Raw genomic sequence first — 20,315 nt, 5'->3', positions numbered from 1 at the left:
GCTGTTAATAATTATGCTTAGACAATATAAACCAGTTGTCCCAGGCAAACTGGCATGTATAACTACTTATAATGCTTTCTTTGTGTTCAATAAATATATTCACATTGTATAACTTTTAGCCTTCAAATTTGACAATCTGATTTTTTTTTTAAAGAGCATTAATATAGATACTATACATCAGATGTGTGATCCTTTAGTTATGCTAATACACCAAATAGAACCCCTCGGCTAGAGGGAAGAATGTTCCATTGCCCCTCCTGCTGCTTTGAGTACTTTGTATATTATCTGTTTTACAGATTAGGTAAATAAGCACAGGGAGCTAGTCAGTTGCACCAAATCACTCTGCCCTGCTAAGCTCAAAGCTAAAAACTGCCCCCGAATCCCCAGCAATCATGCTGCTCATTGAACCATGAACAGCTGCATTCTAGAATTTGATCAGATTTCTATTATGGACTTGCCAGAGGTGGAGACTTATTACCACCTTTCAGATAAGAAGTCTTGTGAAGTTTGTAAAGAGGCTTCTCCTAATTCACATTAATCCTCTTCATTCCACTGCTATAAAAAGCCCAAGTATGAGTCCTGATCATTAGTCATGTAGTTTGGTCTTTTTTTTTTTATATATATAGATTTCTTTGGGCATTCAAGAGGAGATCCAGGTATTCATTAAGTTTAGTACTTGAGATTTTTCTGTGTTGCAGTAACTAAGCAACAGTTAAGACGTTTTAACTTAGCATGTCCTGTGTTGGCAAGTTTAAAAAAAGAACTGTCAAGCCATACTTGGCAGAACCTCCCTTGGACTCCCCCACCCTCTGTGCAGTTCGTGTACATATTGGCTGCTCATCTACTACCAACAGAGACCGCTTTTGTCTCTGCCCCTCTGACAGCCTTGTCCAAGCCTTTCCCACTTCAGGGCAGTTGGATAATCAGGGTCTTCAATAGTCATTAGGGCAGAAATGAGGGACTTGATCATCTAGTACCTTTTATAACAATTCTCATATCCATTTTTTAACCTTCTCCTGGCTGCTACACCTTGAATATTATTTTTGTTTTTGAAAATACAACTAAGTTAGCAGTTTGAGAACTGTGCCTATTCACCCAACTCTAAGGATATGCATTTCAAACAGTAGTTTTTTTGTTTGTCTTTGTCTTTTTGCCTTTTGAGGGCTGCTCCTGCAGCATATGGATGTTCCCAGGCTAGGGGTTGAATCGGAGCTGTAGCCACCGGCCACAGCCACAGCAACGTGGGATCTGAGCTGCATCTTTGATCTACACCACAGCTCACAGCAATGCCAGATCCTTAACCTACTGAGCAAGGCAAGGGATCGAACCCGCAACCTCATGGTTCCTAGTCGGATTCGTTAACCACTGAGCCACGACGGACATTCCTCAAACACTAGCTTTTTAAAGTGAACAGCCAGTCAAACTAATTCACTGGCACAAAATGTGTGAAAAGTCTGCTACCTAGCATTCAATAAATGTTAGATGGACTTGGCTTTCCAGGTGTACAATTTTTGAAGAAGTATAGCACCAAGGCAACCATATCAGACATGGGTAAGATAGAGAACCTGTTGTCCTTACCCCGTGCTGCAGCACGGTGGAACAAAGCAAAGCTGCGCCATCAGTCACACCTAGGGTTCTAATCTCAGCTCCATAACACACCAGCTATGTGAGCTCTACCTCTTAGCCTCAGTCTCATCATCTTTAATGTAAAATGGGGATTAAGAACTGTCCTGGTTTTAGAGGTTGGTTGTGAGGCTTAATTGGAACAGTGCACGTAAACTGCCAACTGGACTCACTTCTGTCTCCTCCTAGATTGTATGGTGTTAAGAATTCAATGAGCTAACCCACTGTGCTGGGCTGGGGACTGAACCTGTGCAGTGACATGGACCACTTCAATTGGATTCTTAACTCATTGCACCACAGCAGAAACTCCTGTTTAATTTCTTTTTAAAGATTTCCTTATCACTAAAAAAGGCTTTTTAATATACCTCTCTTTAGGGAATGCTAATCTAAATGACCGTCCTAAAAAAAGAGGCCTAAAACAATACAAGACAGAGCAAAATCTTCCTCTTTTCCTGTGTGACACTAACACTTTGTAAGCAGAGCTTAGAATTCTAGATGGATATTCTATTACACCTGTGGATATGACTGATTTTAGCAAACCTCGACTGGGAGATGTTGTCATTTATAAGTTTTAAAAATTTAAAAGCAGTAAAACTTAAGTCCTAACCCACAGTGTGATGGTATCTGGAGATGGGGCTTCTATGATGGGATTAGTGTCTGTGTAAGAGACAACTAAAAGCTTGCTTCTTCTCTCACCACATGAGAAGAAACAGTAAGAAGGTGGCAAGCCAGGAAGAGCTTTCATCAGGGAACTGAAATGAACTGAATTGGCATGCCCTTGATTGTGGATTTCCTAGCCTCCGGAACTGTAAGAACTTCTACTGTTTAAACCACTCAGTCTGTATTCTGTACTGGCAGCCCAAAGTGACTGATACACTAACTAAAACACATACAATGTAATTGGCAAATTGCTCTAGAGAAAGCAAGCAAGCAGAGAGGAAGTAGGCTTAACCGGACTACTCTGTCTCCTCCTCATTCCTAGAACCCCAGAGAACTACAAAATATATTGTTTGGAGTTTCCTGGTGCCTTAGTGGGCTTAGGATCTGGTGTCCCTGCTATGATGCTGCTTCGATCCATGGCCTGGGAATTTGTGCATGCCTCGGGTGTGGCCAAAAAAAAAATTGTTTAGGAGTTCCCGTTGTGGCGCAGTGGTTAACGAATCTGACTAGGAACCATGAGGTTGCGGGTTCGATCCCTGCCGTTGCTCAGTGGGTTAACAATCCGGCGTTGCCATGAGCTGTGGTGTAGGTTGCAGACGCGGCTCGGATCCCGCGTTGCTGTGGCTCTGGCGTAGGCCGGTGGCTACAGCTCCGATTCGACCCCTAGCCTGGGAACCTCCATATGCCGCAGGAGCGGCCCAAGAAATAGCAAAAAGACACACACACACACAACTCTTCAGTGCATCAACATAAAAGCCTTCCCTTAACAAGAATAATGTTCAAATGCTATAGGATCAAACCACAGACCACCATAGAGATGGTCCAAATTCTCTTTTGGTATTAGAATTCTATCACATTGTCTTATCTAAAATAAGTGACCATGGCCCAGCAGAAACAAATCTTACTAGTATCCATGAGGTTGCAGGTTTGATCCTGGCCTCATTCAGTGGGTTAAGGATCTGGCATTGCTGTGAGCTGTGGGTTAAGCTGCAGACTCGGCTCAGATCTGGCGTTGCTGTGGCTGTGGTATAGGCCAGCAGCTACAGCTCTGATTTGACCCCTAGCCTGGGAACCTCCATATGCCTAGGGTGCGGCCCTAAAAAGACAAAAAATATAAGTGATCTTATATTTAGGATTCTATTTTGCTTCAGAGATCTGTTACAAAATGATTAGTGCTAAGTTTTGGAGATATGAATGAGGACATCAAATGCAATTTTAAAAACTTGTTGCTGGAGTTCCTGTCGTGGTACAGTGGTTAACGAATCCGACTAGGAACCATGAGGTTGCGGGTTCGGTCCCTGCCCTTGCTCAGTGGGTTAATGATCCGGCGTTGCCGTGAGCTATGGTGTAGGTTGCAGACGCGGCTCGGATCCAGCGTTGCTGTGGCTCTGGTGTAGACTGGTGACTACAGCTCCGATTCGACCCCTGGCCTGGGAACCTCCACATGCCGCAGGAGCAGCCCAAGAAATAGCAAAAAAAGACAAAACAACAACAACAAAAAAACAACAAAAAAAAACTTGTTGCATTTTGTCCAGTTACAAGGCAAAAACATAAATCCTTTTCAGAAGTAGAATATAGTATAAATTATTCGGTCATTTATAGCCCGACTTACACTGGGTTTCAGGAAAGGCTAGTAACCCCCCCTGTGGGAAGGGAATGGCAACTATACATCAAGTTGAATAATGTGACCCTTATCTACCACAGGCAGAGCAGATCTTTCATACAAGAAAGCGGGGATGGTGGCAGCAGGGGCAGCTAGGGAAGGTTGCCGAGCTTCATGTGTACAGATAACCTTGTTACAGAGAATAGCCTTGAAGGGAGAAGAACAAGTCCTCACAATGGACACTTCATTGCTGAATGATGGTTTGTGGAGGAAGGGTTGTTCCCAGGCAGCCTATTTATTCGCCATAGTGAACGCAGGCCACATACAGATGGATGTCTCAGGCCCTTTTTTCCCTTTCTTTATGATAACAGATTTGCAGTTAATTAGGTTCCAAACTTATTCTAGAAAGTCAAGAATTGGGCCTAATTAATAAAATTGGTAGAAAAGCTGTGAAACCATGAAAATACACTTTAAAAAAAGTTTCCAGGTATAATACACAAAAGCAAACGTTTATCTTAAAAAATATCAAGTATCACATCCATAGACTATTCCTAATTATAATTACATCTTAAAGCAACATTTGTCTTTGTTTACAAATACAGCAGCAGGTGATAAAACCTAACATCTTAAACAGACTGCTTACAGTTCATAATACAAATGTTTATGTCTCAAATCACATTGTAGGCAGTTTAACTTAAAATGCATAGACAATTACATACATTAAATTTGTCATTATTGAGTCAATGAAAAAAAAATCACAATACCAAGAAAAAAAATCTTTATAGAGCACACATCAGAAGTCAAGCTTACTTAATGGCAACAAATCAGTATCTGCTAATCAGTGACAGGCAGGAAAGTGCCTTTATCCAGGGGAAAAATATCCCATTACTTCGCATGCTTGAATAGTTGCACTGACAATACAGTCCTGAAAAGCATTTTCTTACTTTTAAATGCCCAAAGGCTGGTCTCTAATTTCTACCAGCAGCAATACTAGAATGTTTATCCAGGTAACTAATACTGGGGGTACTAATCAACTTTGCAATGCTTCCCCTGGGCTGTAAGTCTCTGAAGGACAGGCATTCTTTCATCTCTGTATCTCTGGCATCTGGCAAAGCACCTGGATCATAGACATTTAAATGTCTGCTGAATGAATGCAGTTTTCAGATGTTTTCTATTGCCAGAAGCTTGCATGGCACTTCTTTAATACTGATTATTTTATTGGCATTTTTTGTTTTACTTGGCAGAATTCTGAAACATAAAAAGAACAGTATCTGTCTTCAATACTAAATATTGCTTTATTAAGATTATAGTCTTCCCTGAAAGCCACCCACCACTTTCTATGCATAGTACAGTGTATCAGTGTGATTCATCTGAATTAAACCTTATGCTTCTCAAAAACGTGAACACTTGAAGGTCTGTGCTTAGGTTTAATTTCCAAGGTTTATAAACCAGGCATTTTATAAATCTAGCACTAGATTATTCAGGGTGAGGAAGGAAGACACTGGCATGAATCATTTAGAAGTGTAGGCAACTGACTGATATGCAAACTAGGCACGGTATTTAAATTGAAACTCTGAGTAGAGCTATGCTGATGTACACAAATAATTTCAAAAACTGTACATCTGAGTACAATAGGTAGCTCAAATTATTTGTGAGGTAAAAGTATGAGGGGCAAAACCAACTTCTTTCCTAGAAAGTGAGGACCAAGGCCAAAAACTCACCTCTTTCTTCTCTGCCTTTTTGTTATTCTCTACTGAAAACAATAACTGTAAATGACAAAGAAGGAAAGCCTTTGGGGAATTAAAAAATGTATTGTCTATGCCCAAATAATCAATATCATACTTTACAGAAAACAGGCCTGTGGAGTCAGAGCTGTAAATAGCCATCTTCAAAAGCGCAAAAGTGTCGGGCGGAGTCCAGTAGACAGGACAGGCATTGTAAGTACTCCTTTCAGGAGTCCTGATTCCTGAGGACTGAGTGTGTGAATGAGGACCTACGGTCTCTATTTGAATTTTCTGTTGTTATTTTTAGGTTCAATATTTCAAACTCTAAGTAAAGTCCTAATTCCAGAAACACTATTCCTCAACATATCTCAACTATCTCCATTGCATTTATCTTAAAATTCTTGCTCTGAAAGTCCAAATGCCAGCATATTCCATACTTCGAATTCCCTTAAGACCAAACATACTTTCTAACAAGCAGTCTCTTCTACAAACCAATCTCAGCCTAGCACAACTTGTTTTAAAAGCAGTGTTATTCCCTTGTAAAGATAAAAACCTTCTTAGATGCTTTCTTCCATTCCGCCCTTAAAACTCCGCCCTGAACCTAAAAATACTTTTTGCCCGAGTACCCACAAGAATTGAGTTGCCCCTTCTCCAAGTTGAGAAATGATGCTTAAAAGAATTAAAAATAATGTAAAAGCAAACTTATTCCCTCTGATTTCCACTCTTACATTAAAAAAAAAAAAAAAAACCAACCAAACCCAAATATTACTTAGAAGATACTTGAAATGCAAAATTTAAAATGGCAGTGTCCTCTAGGGCACACTGGCAGTATGGGTCGCCAGCAAAGTTAATATACTTATAAGGGATAGTAATTCCAAATCTTGTAGTCATGGCCCTTCAAGTCCTTGAGCAGAAGATTTTCTCCAATCATAAATGGACTCCACAATTACAGATTCCCAAACTCATTACCTCTTTTTCTTAGTCAAACATTATCCTCTCTAGTGTTACATTAATTATTTTATTTAAAGCCAGAGTTGTCCACTTATCGCAATGTGGGGCAACCAAAATAACCAAAAGGAGAGATATCTCTGCTGCCATCTCACTGTTCCTATCACCCCTCCAGAGTTAGCTGACATTATGATAGACATTATGAAACAGATGGAAAATTTAAGCTCTGACACCTTCTTAGGCTACTACCTTATAAACTGAAGGATACTTTGACAACAGATTCCAAGAGTGTTGTAGATAGCTGCCACTTGTCCCAGCAGAGAAGTGCAAGAAAAAAAGACTGCCACTATGAAAGAGAAGGCTAACATTCCCCAGTCTGAAAATATCTAAACAAATTAGTTTCAATTCTGAAAGCTTGAATTTGTCATCCACTTAAAAGGGAGGCCTAAACTGAATATTTCTCTCAAAGGTGGCAATCTTGCTTTCTTAAAAAGGAGGTAGCTGTCAAACCATTAACTTGGCAGCATTTGGCATTCTTGACATTTTTAACTATAAGGGAAATAAACTACTAAATTATTTTATTTCTAAGCAAAAATAAGAGCTCCAGCATAAAGCTCTCATATACTGCTCAAGAAATTCACATTTTAGTAACCCAATGGATACATTCAAAATTTCAAAATGTTATTTGACAAATAACATGGTCAGTTACATCCCAAATCTAAAAATGTGATTTTAAGGTAAGGTGCCAAAAAGCTACTTTGAAGGTTACAAACAACACTTATTTTTAAGTAACAGTCACAATGCTTTAAACTCAATTGCAGAGATCTACACTTTATTATTACTGTTAGAGCTAGAGAATAATTTTTAAGGATGGCACTTATTCTTCTACCTATTTACCTGTCAAAAAATACAGAACTGAACTGTTAGCCATAAGCACTTTACAAACAGATCCAGGAAACTATGCAATTGACAACGACATAGCTTAACCAGACTCTGAGAGACATACATATTTCAATTGCTCGTCTGTATGACGAAGGTTCTCTAAACATTAACATCTGTGTGTTTGTGACAGACCCCTAGAGTGTGCCAGTTTTCCGTATCAGGGATGAATCAAAGGTTGTGCTCCTTCTAAAGAACTGAGGAAGAGGGGGCTACAGGGAAGGTCCTGTAGAAGAGTGTCCTGTGGGAATGCAAATTATTTGTTACCATAAAGCAACTCTCAGGGTCTCCTCTACTTGTAGATTCAGATAAAGGAGAATTAGTTTCTTCCTTGAGCTCTTCCCAAAGTAATATGGACATCTCAAAATAATCTGTTCTAAGTGATACAAAGAGATCACCAATGCTCTTAGAATATAATTGACATACATGCTGGCTTGCATTGAGGAAAAAAGTTAGCTTCCATCAAGGGCAGATTTTAGAGTTGTTACAACCCATCTGGCTAAAAATAAAACAAATCAGGTGGAAGTCAAAATGAAGGAAAAGTTCTTACTAAAAGCTCAAGGATAAAAATGAACTCAACATCTGACAATAATTACCAATAGTATTAAAATCTATATCCAAAATATAACCTCAAGAGGACCAGGTTATTTATCCTATAGATAGAGCAGCTCAAGATGTTGAGAGGCATCATTTGTTTAAATTATGACAATGTGATTGTTTTCAAAGTGTGTTTATTTACGGGAAAAAGTGATTATATAAGTGTTCAGTTTCATAATTTAAACAAATCGAAAATTTCTTTTAAACAACTGTATCAAAGAGCTATTCAATATACTTATTAACTTTAACTTTCCATAAAAACCGAATAAAAATCACATTTGAATGATTTACTTTTACATTTTTATCTGATTATATCCATCAGATGTACTAAACATCCAAGCACAAGAGGCAGATATCTTCTGAGAGGTGCAAGAGGTGTTCTTTCATGAATGCCCTCTAAGAATAGTGAAACAGCAATTTTTATATATGCATTCATGTGCATATATATATGTACTTCAAAAAGCAAAGCGTCATCTCTTCGTCCATTGTTAACTTAATGGTAAGACTGCAACAGAAAAAAGAAAAAGTAAACTTCTAGATTTTGTAAATGGAGTTTACTAACTCCTTGCTGTGGCTTAAAATAAAATTTATTTATTGCTTAATAAATCCAAACGGCAAATCATCACTTATTCTGGCATATAATTTAGAAAAAAAATTTTTAAAGACTATGTAATAGCAACTTAAACTAATGAAAAGAAGTTTGAGGGCCCTTTAAGATTCTTTTCCATTATAGTTCAGGTGGATGACTGATTAATATGGTTGGAGATATGATTCATTCTTTGTTAAGAATAAATAGATTTTTTTTCCCCCCTAAGAATCTGGCTTGGCTCAGTTCATGGGGAAACAGGGTGCTTTTCTATTTGGTCATATGTTTGAGACAGGGTCCTCCACTAAGGTATCAACCCTACTCTAGGCTGGCTGACAGTAAAGCATACGGCATTATATATAACTGGCAAAGCAGAAGAGTGGTATAACCTGGAGCTCAACGCTGCTAAGGATCTAACAAAACCTTGACCGAGAAACACTATAGGCAGTTGTATCAAAGAAGGGCGACATCACACATTCACTGCCTTGGATTCTCTTTAAAAAAAAAACAAACAAACTACCTCTATATCCAGCCAGAATGGCAGAGATTACTTTTATTGAACTTTGTGCTTTGCTGTGATACTATAAAACATTACTCAGAAATGTTATAATTTTAAAAAGTCCAATGAAATACATCTGAGTTTACCTGATGAATGCTATTTGAGGACATTGCTCACTACAGTACAGTCTTTGGGGAAGTTTCTTATTTTTAGTATCAGGAATGTGTAACTTGTGCTTTCATCCTTTTAAATGTTTTACCCAAAGTTGATCTGAAGCTTGAAATTTACTCTTACTTTATATACAGTTTTTTTTTTTTTTTTTTAAAAAAGGTTAAAAAGCTTTCTAATCTTCCATCCCAAACTGGAGACAATCTGTCATTTGTGCTTATGGGACTATTAGTACATGTTAAATAACAAATTAAACACTCACATGGGGGCCCCCAGGCATCGGTGGAGCACCAGAAGGTCCTGAAGGCACTTGAAAAGGATTACTGGGAGCAGGATAGAGTCCTGGTGAGGGATATGATCCTGCAGGGGCAGGATATGGCCCTGGTGGTCCCCAGGCTCCTGGGGGAACAGTGCCCCATGGAACAGGAGGTGCTGCCCCTGGTGCTTGGGGAGGAGCAGGATATGGCCCTGGAGCTGGATATGGCATATTAGGGGTAGGATACTGCCCTCCCATTCCTGGTGCCCAAGGTCCAGAAGACATGGATCCCCATGGACCTAAAGGACCAGCTGCAGCTGGATCTGTGGGTGCACCATATGGTCTTGGAAGCTCTGGAAAGGGGATATTTGGTGTAGGATAAGGCCCTGTGGGGCCAGGGCCTGGCACAGCTGGGGCTGGATAAGGACCACCAGGTGGGGGGCATGATGGTCCAGAAGGAGGAAAGGGTGCTGGGGGTCCTGGAGGTGGTCCAGTGGGAGGCACAGAGGGATACATTCCTGTTGGTGCTGGTCCAAAAGGCACAGTGGAGGGTGTTGCACTTGGTGGGAGTCCAGATGGCACAGAAGGTGGAGCACTTGGGTTATTCCAAGGGCTGGAACCTGGCCAGCCTTGAGGAGGCTGGCCAGGTTTTGTATTGCTCACAGCAGAGGTTTTGGCAGGGGAGTGATCAGGTAGTGCATCTGCCAACTGGAATACAAAACAAGCATGTCTTACTCATCTCATTCAGGGACAAGTAATCCCAAACATGAATATAAACCCATAAAGGACAGTAACCTATAGGTTTAGGGATTCTTCAAAAGCCAATTTAAAAACAACTTATTTAATACAAAATTTGAGGAGTTACCTTGAATTTCAGTTTTACAGTGCAAATTCCACAGAGAAACTCAAGTTTGCTAAATACAGCTGATCAGCATAGTGTGAGCTGAATCCTGGTTTTAGTTCAAATAAGTTATATACCCTTTCTGAGCTTTGGGTTTCCTCATTTTCAAAACAGTATCTTAGGGCTAACCTGATGCTTAACAAGATAACTCATGTAATGCACTTAATACAGTGCCTGGTATATAATTTTCAACAGATGTTGGCTATTATTAACATCAGGATAAGAGGACAGACTTAACAGTTTAAGGAGTTATAAAGAAATAAACAGTACAGAATGCATTTTCAAACATATTAAAGCTAAGTAAATTAAGGCAAATCATCTATCAAAATCACACACACACACACACAAAAATCCAAGGATCACAAAAGCTATTTCTCTTAAACTTATGGCCCACAATCAGGACCACGCCTTTTTTTCCTAAGAGCCAAAAACCTATGAAGAATAAATACATCAACTTACCGAAAATTCATCAGACATTTTCCTAAAACAAAACAAAAACAAAAAAAGGAATATTTCAAAACCAGTGTTTACCATTTCTTGTATATTCTTTAAGTAACTTTCTATCATTTTAACTTAAATGGAATCTTAATCACTTATAATTTCTATAATAGTTCATTCATACAGCTCTATGAACTTCATCTCTTTTTAATGGCTGCACATCACATAAAAGTGATCCATAATTCAGTTTACACTCAATTTGGTGGCAGTTTAGGTTGTTCACATTTTGAATTGTTTTAAATAACAACACAATGAACATCTCTCAACACATCTTTCTGAGTCTATTATCAGGGAAACGTACTAGAGGTGAAATATATAATCGACAGGTAAGGTCATCTAAAATCCATCTCAAAAAGCCCATGCCAGTTTACACTATCTTTTTTATTCTTTTTTTTTTTTTTTGGTTTTTAGGGCCACACCCTCGAAATCTGGAAGTTTCCAGGCTAGGGGTTGAATCATAGCTGTTGCCACCAGCCCACACCACAGCCAAGCCAGATCCAAGCCTCGTCTTTGACCTACACCACAACTCATGGCAATGCCGGATCCTTAACCTGCTGAGCAGAGGCTAGGGATTGAGCCCTCATCCTTGTGGATCCTAGTTGGGTTCGATAACCACTGAACCACAAAGGGAACTCCTACACTATCTTTTTAAAATTCCCCTTCACCACCGGATGTTATTAAATTTGTAAGTCATTTTCAATTACGATAGGTTAAAAAAAACTGGCATCTTGTTGTTTTAACTTACATAATTAAGTGGAAAGCAGAGCATCATTTATATTTAATACCTCATTTAGACTTCTTTTTCTGTGAATATGCTCATGGCCTTGGATTATGTTTTTCAGTCTTTAAAACTCAAGTACAGGAGTTCCCGTCATGGCGCAGTGGTTAACGATCCGGTGTTGCCGTGAGCTGTGGTGTAGGTTGCAGACGCGGCTCGGATCTCGCGTTGCTGTGGCTCTGGCGTAGGTCGATCTCTGATCGACCCCTAGCCTGGGAACCTCCATATGCCGCGGGAGAGGCCCAAAGAAATAGCAAAAAGACAATAAATAAATAAATAAAAATAAATAAATAAAACTCAAGTACAGGAGTTCCCATCATGGCTCAGTGGTTAATGACTCTGCCTAGGAACCATGAGGTTGCAGGTTTGATCCCTGTCCTTGCTCAGTGGGTTAAGGATCCAGAGTTGCCGTGAGCTGTGGTGTAGGTCACAGACGTGGCTCAGATCCTGCATTGCTGTGGCTCTGGTGTAGGCCGGAGGCTACAGCTCCGATTCGACCCTAGCCTGGGAACATCCATATGCCACAGGACTGGCCCTAGAAAAGGCAAAAAGACAAAAACAAACAAACAAAAAAACCTTAAGTACAATTAACTCCCAATAAAATGCATGGATTAGTGTTCAGGTCAGTAAGCTCTGACAGTTGTAAATTCCCCTATAACCATCTGAGATATGGAACATTCCCCTCACTCCACAAGGTTTGCACAGGCTACTTTCAAATCAATTCCCTCTTCCAACTCAATAATCACTTTCTTAGTTTTTGCTTGTTCCTTGATTTCATAATAAATTAGACAGCAATATACTTTTTTTTTTACTTTGATCATTTTACTACTTAGTAGTACATCTTTTTTAGTGCTTTCTAAGACATTAAGGAAATTAGCTATCTGTCATTTATGAGAGAAAAAAAGTTCACCTATGCTTTCTAATAGTATTTATATGGTTTAACTTATTTAAAATCTTTCTTTCGGAGTTCCCGTCGTGGCGCAGTGGTTAACGAATCTGACTGGGAACCATGAGGTTGCGGGTTTGGTCCCTGCCCTTGCTCAGTGGGTTAACGATCCGGCGTTGCAGTGAGCTGTGGTGTAGGTTGCAGACGCGGCTCGGATCCCGCGTTGCTGTGGCTCTGGCATAGGCTGGTGGCTACAGCTCCGATTCGACCCCTAGCCTGGGAACCTCCATATGCTGCGGGAGCGGCCCAAGAAATAGCAACAAAAACAACAACGACAAAAAAAAAAGGACAAAAAAAAAACCTTTCTTTCCAATAATAATTACTGAATAATCTATCTTTTCTCAATTGACATGACAAGCTACCTTTAACACATTCTACACCTGCTACTGACAACAAATACTGAATATCATGGAACAGGTACCGTTAAGTGTGTTAGGTACATAATCTCATTTAGCAGCTGCAGATTCTATCATCATACCCAGTTGACAGCTGTAGAAAAGGAAGCTTAGCAAGTTAACTTGTTTAAGGTCACAGAGCTAGGGACAAGCAGAGAAGCGACTTAAACTCAAGTATAATCTGACTCCAGAGCCAAGGCTCTTAGCCACCAGACTGTAGAGCCCCCATCATTTCCGATAGGTATTGTGAGCTTTATTCTTTTCTAATTCACACTATAACATGTCATCTTATTAGGGCAGCTTTATATTTTTAACAGATTTTATGACCTAGTATTGCTCTTTCCAGATTTTCCTGAAAATTCTCATGCTTATTTTTTCCAGATTATTTTGTTTAAAAAAAGAATCTGTTAGTGTTCTAGTTGAAACTGCATTAAATTTACAGATTAATTTAGGGGAAATTTGATACATTTAAAATATAAAATATTCTCATTCAAGAATAAGGTATGTCTTCCTAGTCCCAACATTATCATTTATTACTCAGTGGTTTTTAAAATCAAGTCTCCTACAAATTTTTTTGAGTCAAATTTCTAAATGGTATACTTTCTCTCTTTTTTTCTTTTTTCTTTTCAGGGCAGTACCCACCCTTTGGAAGTTCCAAGGCTAGGGGCTGAATAGGAGCTGCAGGCCTCGCCACAGCCAAGCAACACCAGATTGCCTTGTTTGTGAACTACACCACAACTCATGGCAACGCCAGATCCTTAACCCACTGACAGAGGTCAGGGATGGAACCCTGGATACTAGTTGGGTTCGTAAGCTGCTGAGCCACAACAGGAACTCCTCTTTTGATCTCTGTGGATCTTTAAAAGATGTATAGGAGTTTCCATTGTGGCTCAGCAGTAATGAATCTGACTAGTATCCATGAAGGCTTGGGTTCAATCCCTGGCCCTGCTCAGTGGGTTAAGAACCCAGTGCCATGAGCTGCAGCACAGGCTGAAGATGTGGCTTGGGTCCCGTGTTGCTGTGGGTGTAGTGTAGGCCGGCAGCTATAGTTCCTATTTGACCCTAGTCTGGTAACTTCCATATGTCATTGATGCAGCCCTAAAAAGAAAGAAAGAAGGAAGGAAGGAAGGAAGAAAGATGTATAGACCTCTGATGTTTCTTTCGGTATACTTTTTCCTGTGGTTATAAGTTGGCTCCTCCATTATATTTTCTTATTGGTTGTTCATATATGGGAAAAGGCTTTTAAATTTTAGTGTGTTACTTCTGTAAGGAGTGACATTATTGAATTATTTTATTTGAGTCAGTTGATTCTCTCAAATCTGCAGGTAAAGAATTATGCCATTAGCAAAAAATAATTTTACCTTCTCTTTCTAATATTTACACTTCATTCCTCTTTTGCATAAACTAGGACTTAACAATGAAATGCTAGGAGTTCCTGTCATGGCTCAATAGAAGTGAATCTGACTAGTAACCATGAGGATTCGGGTTCGATCCCTGGCCTTACTCAGTGGGTTGAGGATCTGGCATTGCCGTGAGCTGTGGTATAGGTTGCAGACACAGCTAGGATCCTGCGTTGTTGTGGCTGTGGTGTAGGCAGGCAGCTGCTGCGCTCTGATTCGACCCCTAGCCTGGGGACTTCCATGTGCCATGGGTGAGGCCCTAAAAAGACAAAAGACAAAAAATGATGAAATGTTAAATAGTGATAATGTAAGCACAGCAGTCTTATTCTCAACTCTCTTGGCAATGCTTCTAATGTTTAAGTATAATTCTCATTTGTAGATTTAAGATTTTAAAAAAATCACAGTAAGCAAGTTTCTTATGCCCATGTTGCTAGATTTATTTATTCCTATTTTGCTGGTTAAAAAAAGGGACACTAAATTTCTTTAGAAGATTTTCTTAGCATCTAATGAGTTAATCTCAGTTTTTCTCCTTTGACCTATCAATACACAATACAGATTATATATATGTGTGTACACACACACATTTATACCCACAAGCATATATATGTAGCTTAATAGTGAGCCATTCTTACATTCACAAAATTTTATTAAATATGATTTGGTTATCATGGAGAATGATAAAGAAAATAAACTCAAAGTCCACCGTAACAACTGCTATAACCTTGCACTTAATTTATATGTTAAAAAACACATCACGAATTATAGCAAATACAATTATTCACTCATTCCTATTAAGTTTTGTTTTATGCTAAAATGTCCCATCACACAATAGTAAATTTTTAGGACTAACTTCCGAAGAAAGTTTATCAGTGCACAATTTTAAAGTCTACATAAGACTAATAACATTGTTTTCAAACAGGGAGAACCCCTCTGAAACAGAAAATTGTTCTGTATCAAAGTTCATATTACTTCTGAAAGAGAAAACATAACAAAGCAACACATTCAATTTCACATGGTCTTTGAGTTCAGGTTTTCAGAATTACTCTTTCTTTCTTAGTTTTTGAAAAACTATAGTTAATTAATCATAGCATTACATTAAAATGTTATTCCATTAGTTAAATAATGTTAACTGAGTCTTGCTTCCAAAAATTTACATTCAAAATCAAATCCTGGAAGATGGAGGAAATAATATGCCTGACTAAAGGGATTAGAAACAGGCTACTTCCTGTTCTACGGCATTGCACAGTAAAGCGACCTGCTCTCCGTGCCTAGAATAAAGTGTTCATATTAATTGAAAACATCCCAATTTACTCTTTGGGGAATACTTTATCATAAAAAGGTTTAAAAAATAGTGTTGGTGATCCAATACGAGAAGAACTGCAGAATGTAAAAAAACAAAAACCAAAAACCAAAAACCTTAGATCTTCTAAAAAACAATTCCAAAACACATGGATTATGCCAACTAAGATGAGGCCAATGTAACCTTGAACTAGGAAAAAAAAAAAAAACTGTTTAAAATCAAGGGAAGATCTTCGTTTTTCTTTTTGGAATAATCTAAAGCTATTACTTCCAGAATTTTTCATTAACACTTTATGGCAGTATACATCATGTGAAAAATAATCATTGTATTTTATGAAGAGTAGGAGTAATTTTAAACTAGAGTACAAAATTTCTTTTACATGCACTAGGAAAAGGAAAACATTTCTGTAATGCCTGTGGCCTTTAAAGTAAAAACAGTAATTCATGGGGAGGTTTTAAAAAGTTGAACTCCAGGAGTTCCATTTGTGGCTCAGCAGTTAACGAACCTGACTAGCATCCATGAGGATGCGGGTTCGATCCCTGGCCTCACTCAGGGGGTTAAGGATCCAGTGTTGCCATGAGCTGTGGTACTGGTTGCAGACGAGGCTCGGATCTGGTGTGGCTGCGGTACAGGCCAGTGGCTATAGCTCCGATTTGACCCTTAGCCTGGGAACTTCCATATGCTGAAGGTGCGGCCCTAAAAAGCAAAAAAAGAAAAAAAAAAGAAAAAAGTTGAACTCCATAAATTACTATTCACTGCTGTATAAGGAACATTTCAAAGGATTTCAAACTGTGGTGGAGTCGGTAACAGTACGGAGCCATACTGTTATGAAACGTGGACATCAATCCTCTTGTCTGAATCTGTTGACAAAGGCAAGCTTTTTAACCAGAGACCATTTTCTCATCAGCAAAACAGTTGTAATTCTTGACCACATGTTAGTAAAATATCTAATAATCTGTAACATGTTATAAACAAGTAAGATATTTATTAAGAATCACTAAGAGAGATCAGGATTTTTGCATTGTTTTGTTTAGTATGGGGACAAGAGGATAATGGTAATATATTGTACTGAGAAAAAAAAAATATATATATATTTTTACTATTTTAGGGCCACACCCATGGCATATGGAGGTTCCCAGGCTAGGGGTCAAATTGGAGCTACAGCTGCCGGCCCACCCCACAACCACAGCAACGAAGGATCCAAGCTGGTCTGTGACCTATACCACAGCTCATAGCAATGCCAGATTCTTAATCTGCTGAGCGAGGCCAGGGATTGAACCCACAATCTCATGGTTCCTAGTCAGATTTGTTTCCGTTGCTCTACAACAGGAACTTTCATGAAAATGTATTTTTTGAATTAGCATATTTGAAAGTTGTGTTAGCTTTTATCAGATGAGCTCTGTATTTGGGCAACTCCAGAAATTAGGGATTTGCAACATTTCAGACATTTTAAGTTACTTAAAAACATATAATTAAAAAAATAGTATTTCCAGCAACCTCACATCAGCCATATTTTCTACATTCAGATACTTACTGGAACATATGTGCCAGGTACTGTGTTGGGCCTTGGGGAAATGAACAGCATTGCATGGAATAAAGGCTTGAAGTGTTGCTTGTCTGTCAGAGATCTAGCATCTAAACTGTAGCTACCTGACTGCAGGTAAGCACAGGGCACTATAGGGGTACCCTGAAGAGCTCCCAAAGGAGTCAAGGAAAGGGTATCAGGGGAGGAATCCTGAGGAGTGGTGCCTGTGCAGTCTGGAAGAACAATGAGGAAAGAGCTGGGAGTAGGGGATGGTGGGACAGGCTCTACGGAGAGGAGAAGTCTGAAAAAGCTGCGAGAAATGAAAGATGTGGGAAGGATATGTAAGCAGTTCAGAATGGTGGGAACATAGAAAGGGGAAGACGTAAGCCTTAGCAGTATCCAGACCAAGGTGCGAATGTCTCAGTCAGCTCATCCGAATGAACCTGTTACTTCAACTAAAAGAATGGGCTGGTAATGTGACAGACTAAATAGGACTGGTAAATCCAGTGCCTATAACAAAAGTGCTTGGAAAATAGATATACTATCTTGCGTTCCGTGGTACATGGGCGAATTCCGTATGGTTAAAACACAAGTATGACTGACTAGATAACATTGCAGTTCTCCCCTGGCAGGTTCTGGACAAGCTGAACTTTGCAAACCTAAGAGGTGAAAGCAGACTGGAATAGCGCCCACTCTCACTCAGATTTATTGAGACCTGCATAATAAACACACCTCTTGGTCACTGTCTGGCACATAGCAAAACTCAGCTTTTACAACTGCTACCATAGGTCCACAAACCTTTATCTGTAGTTCTCAATTCAGAAACCTCTAAAAATGAAAGAAATGCTCCCAAGTTCGGTGTACACCTTACTTGGTGGCAAAAATCTGACCTGACGTTATTTCTCATTTGCATTAATTCCTACATATATCTGCACAAATGTTAATAATGGATTAGGGTGCTGCCCAGACTCTGCTGGAGTGATCTCTCATCTATGCACCTTACTGTCTTTCTAAATTCTAAAGATAAAAATCCAAAGATTTCTGAATTCCAAAACATACTGATCCCAAAGATTTCGATTAGGCGATTGGCTCTGTTCCTCCTGGAAAGAGGAAAAGAACACGCCGGTATATACAAGTTGGAGACAAACTAGTTATGACCAGGAGGTTCAGAAATGCCAGCAGCAAGGAAAATTTCTATTCTTCCTGCCCCATGAACACTCCTGAACAAAAGAACTTTTGTAAGATTTCTTAAGGCTACCTTCGCATGTAATGAGAGTTAGTTTTCAAAACAGGCGCTCAGAACCACTAGGTGTCTGAGTGTGTATTTCTTTACTAGCAATGCTAGAAACTTTTTTCCGGTCAGGTGGGTACGGTTTGATTCTTCAACAGTAGAATCTATATTTATTAAAAGTATTACTCTTGGTTTTTAAAAGAAAACGGTCCAAAGCTACCAAGAGCTCCTAAATCCTAAAAATGGGGAGTATTACAGAACTGAGCACTTCTCATAGTTTCTGTCACGGGTGTTCTTCTAATTGCTATCAATTGCTCTAGAAATACCGACCAGAATGTTACACTGCGAATAATCTCAATTGGCGCCAAAGACGCCTCCAAGAATCAGGCCTACCTCTCCCTTTCAGTAGAAGTAATGAATGAGGGAGGCGGGCTGGGCCAAGGGGCTCGAGGCCCGCAGCCCTTTAGGGCCAGACGAACAAAAGGAGTCCGGGATCAACCGGAGCTAACCGGCTAGCGAGCGGGTCGTGCCCGCCCGGGAAGGGATGGGGGAGGGGTCGTGCCCGCCCGGGAAGGGGTGGGGGAGGGGCCGGGCCCGCTCCCCGCCCCGCCCCCCAGCCAAGCCTGACGTCAAGCACAGAGAAACCCGTCCCGAGCGACGTCACCCGCCTCCCACACCTCCTCCCGGGGGGCGATCCGGAGATCAGCCCGCTGCCGGGAGCAAGATGACGGGGAGAAACCCTTAGCCCTCCATCCCCCAAGAAGCTACTGCAGTCACCTCCGTTACCGCTCCCGCCTCCCGCTTGGGCGTGATCCCTCGCTCTCCTCCGCGATTCCTCTAGTGCCCGAGCAGTCTCACCCGACAAGATCCGAGCCCGCGGAAAGGTCTAGAAGTGGCGATGGGTCCGCAGGAACTTGGCGCTGAAGAACCGAGCGCAACCCTACTGACGGCAGCGGAGACAGCGGCGGGGGCGGCAGCACCAGCAGCACCAGCAGCGCGCGGCTTCTCCTGGCGCCGGAACAGGAAGCGTCGAGCTCCAAGCGCGTAGCCTCCGCCCGCGCTCCGCCTTCCCTCGGGTCGGCTCGGCTGGGACGGGCCGGCCGCGCGCGCCCCCTTCAGGGCCCCGGTGGCACTGCGGCCGTCCAGGCCCCCGCGGCCCCCTGCCCCTTGTGCTCGCCCTAGGGCGGCTCTTTCCTCCAGTTGGGCTAGAGGAAAGCTCTGGGTTTTCCGGAGTTTTGGGCAATCTGGAGGAAACGCCAGGGGCCGGTCACCTTCTGAGCAGTCCGGCTGAAATTGCTAACTTGTCTCCTGGAGAGGCTTGAAGGCAGGTTCTGGATTCCCTACAGCTGGTGGTCTCTAGAGCCTCAGCTGGCTAGGTGTGAAAGCAGCCTAATCTCTGGACATGGGATCATTTGACCAAAACTGGGGAGAGCTAAAGCAACCATACAGGAAGGGGAAGACAAAAAAAATTTTGTTTATAAATAGCTTGACAAATTGATATTAACTACAGAAACAACGGATGTCTTTGTAGATTTTTCTCATTTAGTATTGTCCTTTTTTTTTTTTTTTTTTTTTTTTGCCACGCCTGGCATGTGGAAGTTCCTGGGCCAGGGGTAGAACCTGCTGAGCCAGAGCAGCGACCTAAGCAGCAGCATTGACAATGCCGGTTCCTTAACCCGCTGCTACGCGGAGAGAACTCCACTTGTCCACTTTCGAATATACCTTTAAATACCTACTC

The 20,315-nt window shown here is 40.7% G+C and overlaps 1 protein-coding gene across 3 annotated transcripts; it reads right to left on the bottom strand.

The window, feature by feature from the left end:
* Positions 1 to 3,784: 3,784 nt before the first annotated feature.
* MAPK1IP1L (mitogen-activated protein kinase 1 interacting protein 1 like) lies at positions 3,785 to 19,607 on the bottom strand. Of its 3 annotated transcripts, none has more exons than XM_047767393.1 (4): positions 19,355 to 19,607; positions 10,964 to 10,985; positions 9,610 to 10,311; positions 3,785 to 5,134 (listed from the first exon to the last, which is right to left on the bottom strand). In XM_047767393.1, the coding sequence occupies exons 2-4, from the start codon at positions 10,979 to 10,981 to the stop codon at positions 5,120 to 5,122; spliced, it is 735 nt and encodes a 244-aa protein (XP_047623349.1). In that variant the 5' UTR covers positions 10,982 to 10,985; positions 19,355 to 19,607; the 3' UTR covers positions 3,785 to 5,119. The 3 variants fall into 3 exon arrangements, with proteins under 3 accessions (XP_047623349.1, XP_047623350.1, XP_047623348.1); XM_047767394.1 differs by having other exon boundaries at positions 3,785 to 8,599; positions 19,436 to 19,606; XM_047767392.1 differs by having other exon boundaries at positions 19,436 to 19,606.
* Between the last annotated feature and the right edge of the window lie 708 nt (positions 19,608 to 20,315).

This window comes from Phacochoerus africanus, chromosome 2 (genome assembly GCF_016906955.1).
Source record: "Phacochoerus africanus isolate WHEZ1 chromosome 2, ROS_Pafr_v1, whole genome shotgun sequence".
NCBI classification, from domain to species: domain Eukaryota; kingdom Metazoa; phylum Chordata; class Mammalia; order Artiodactyla; family Suidae; genus Phacochoerus; species Phacochoerus africanus.
Note: the sequence above shows the minus strand (reverse complement) of the source record. Positions and strands in the feature narration are given on the sequence as shown.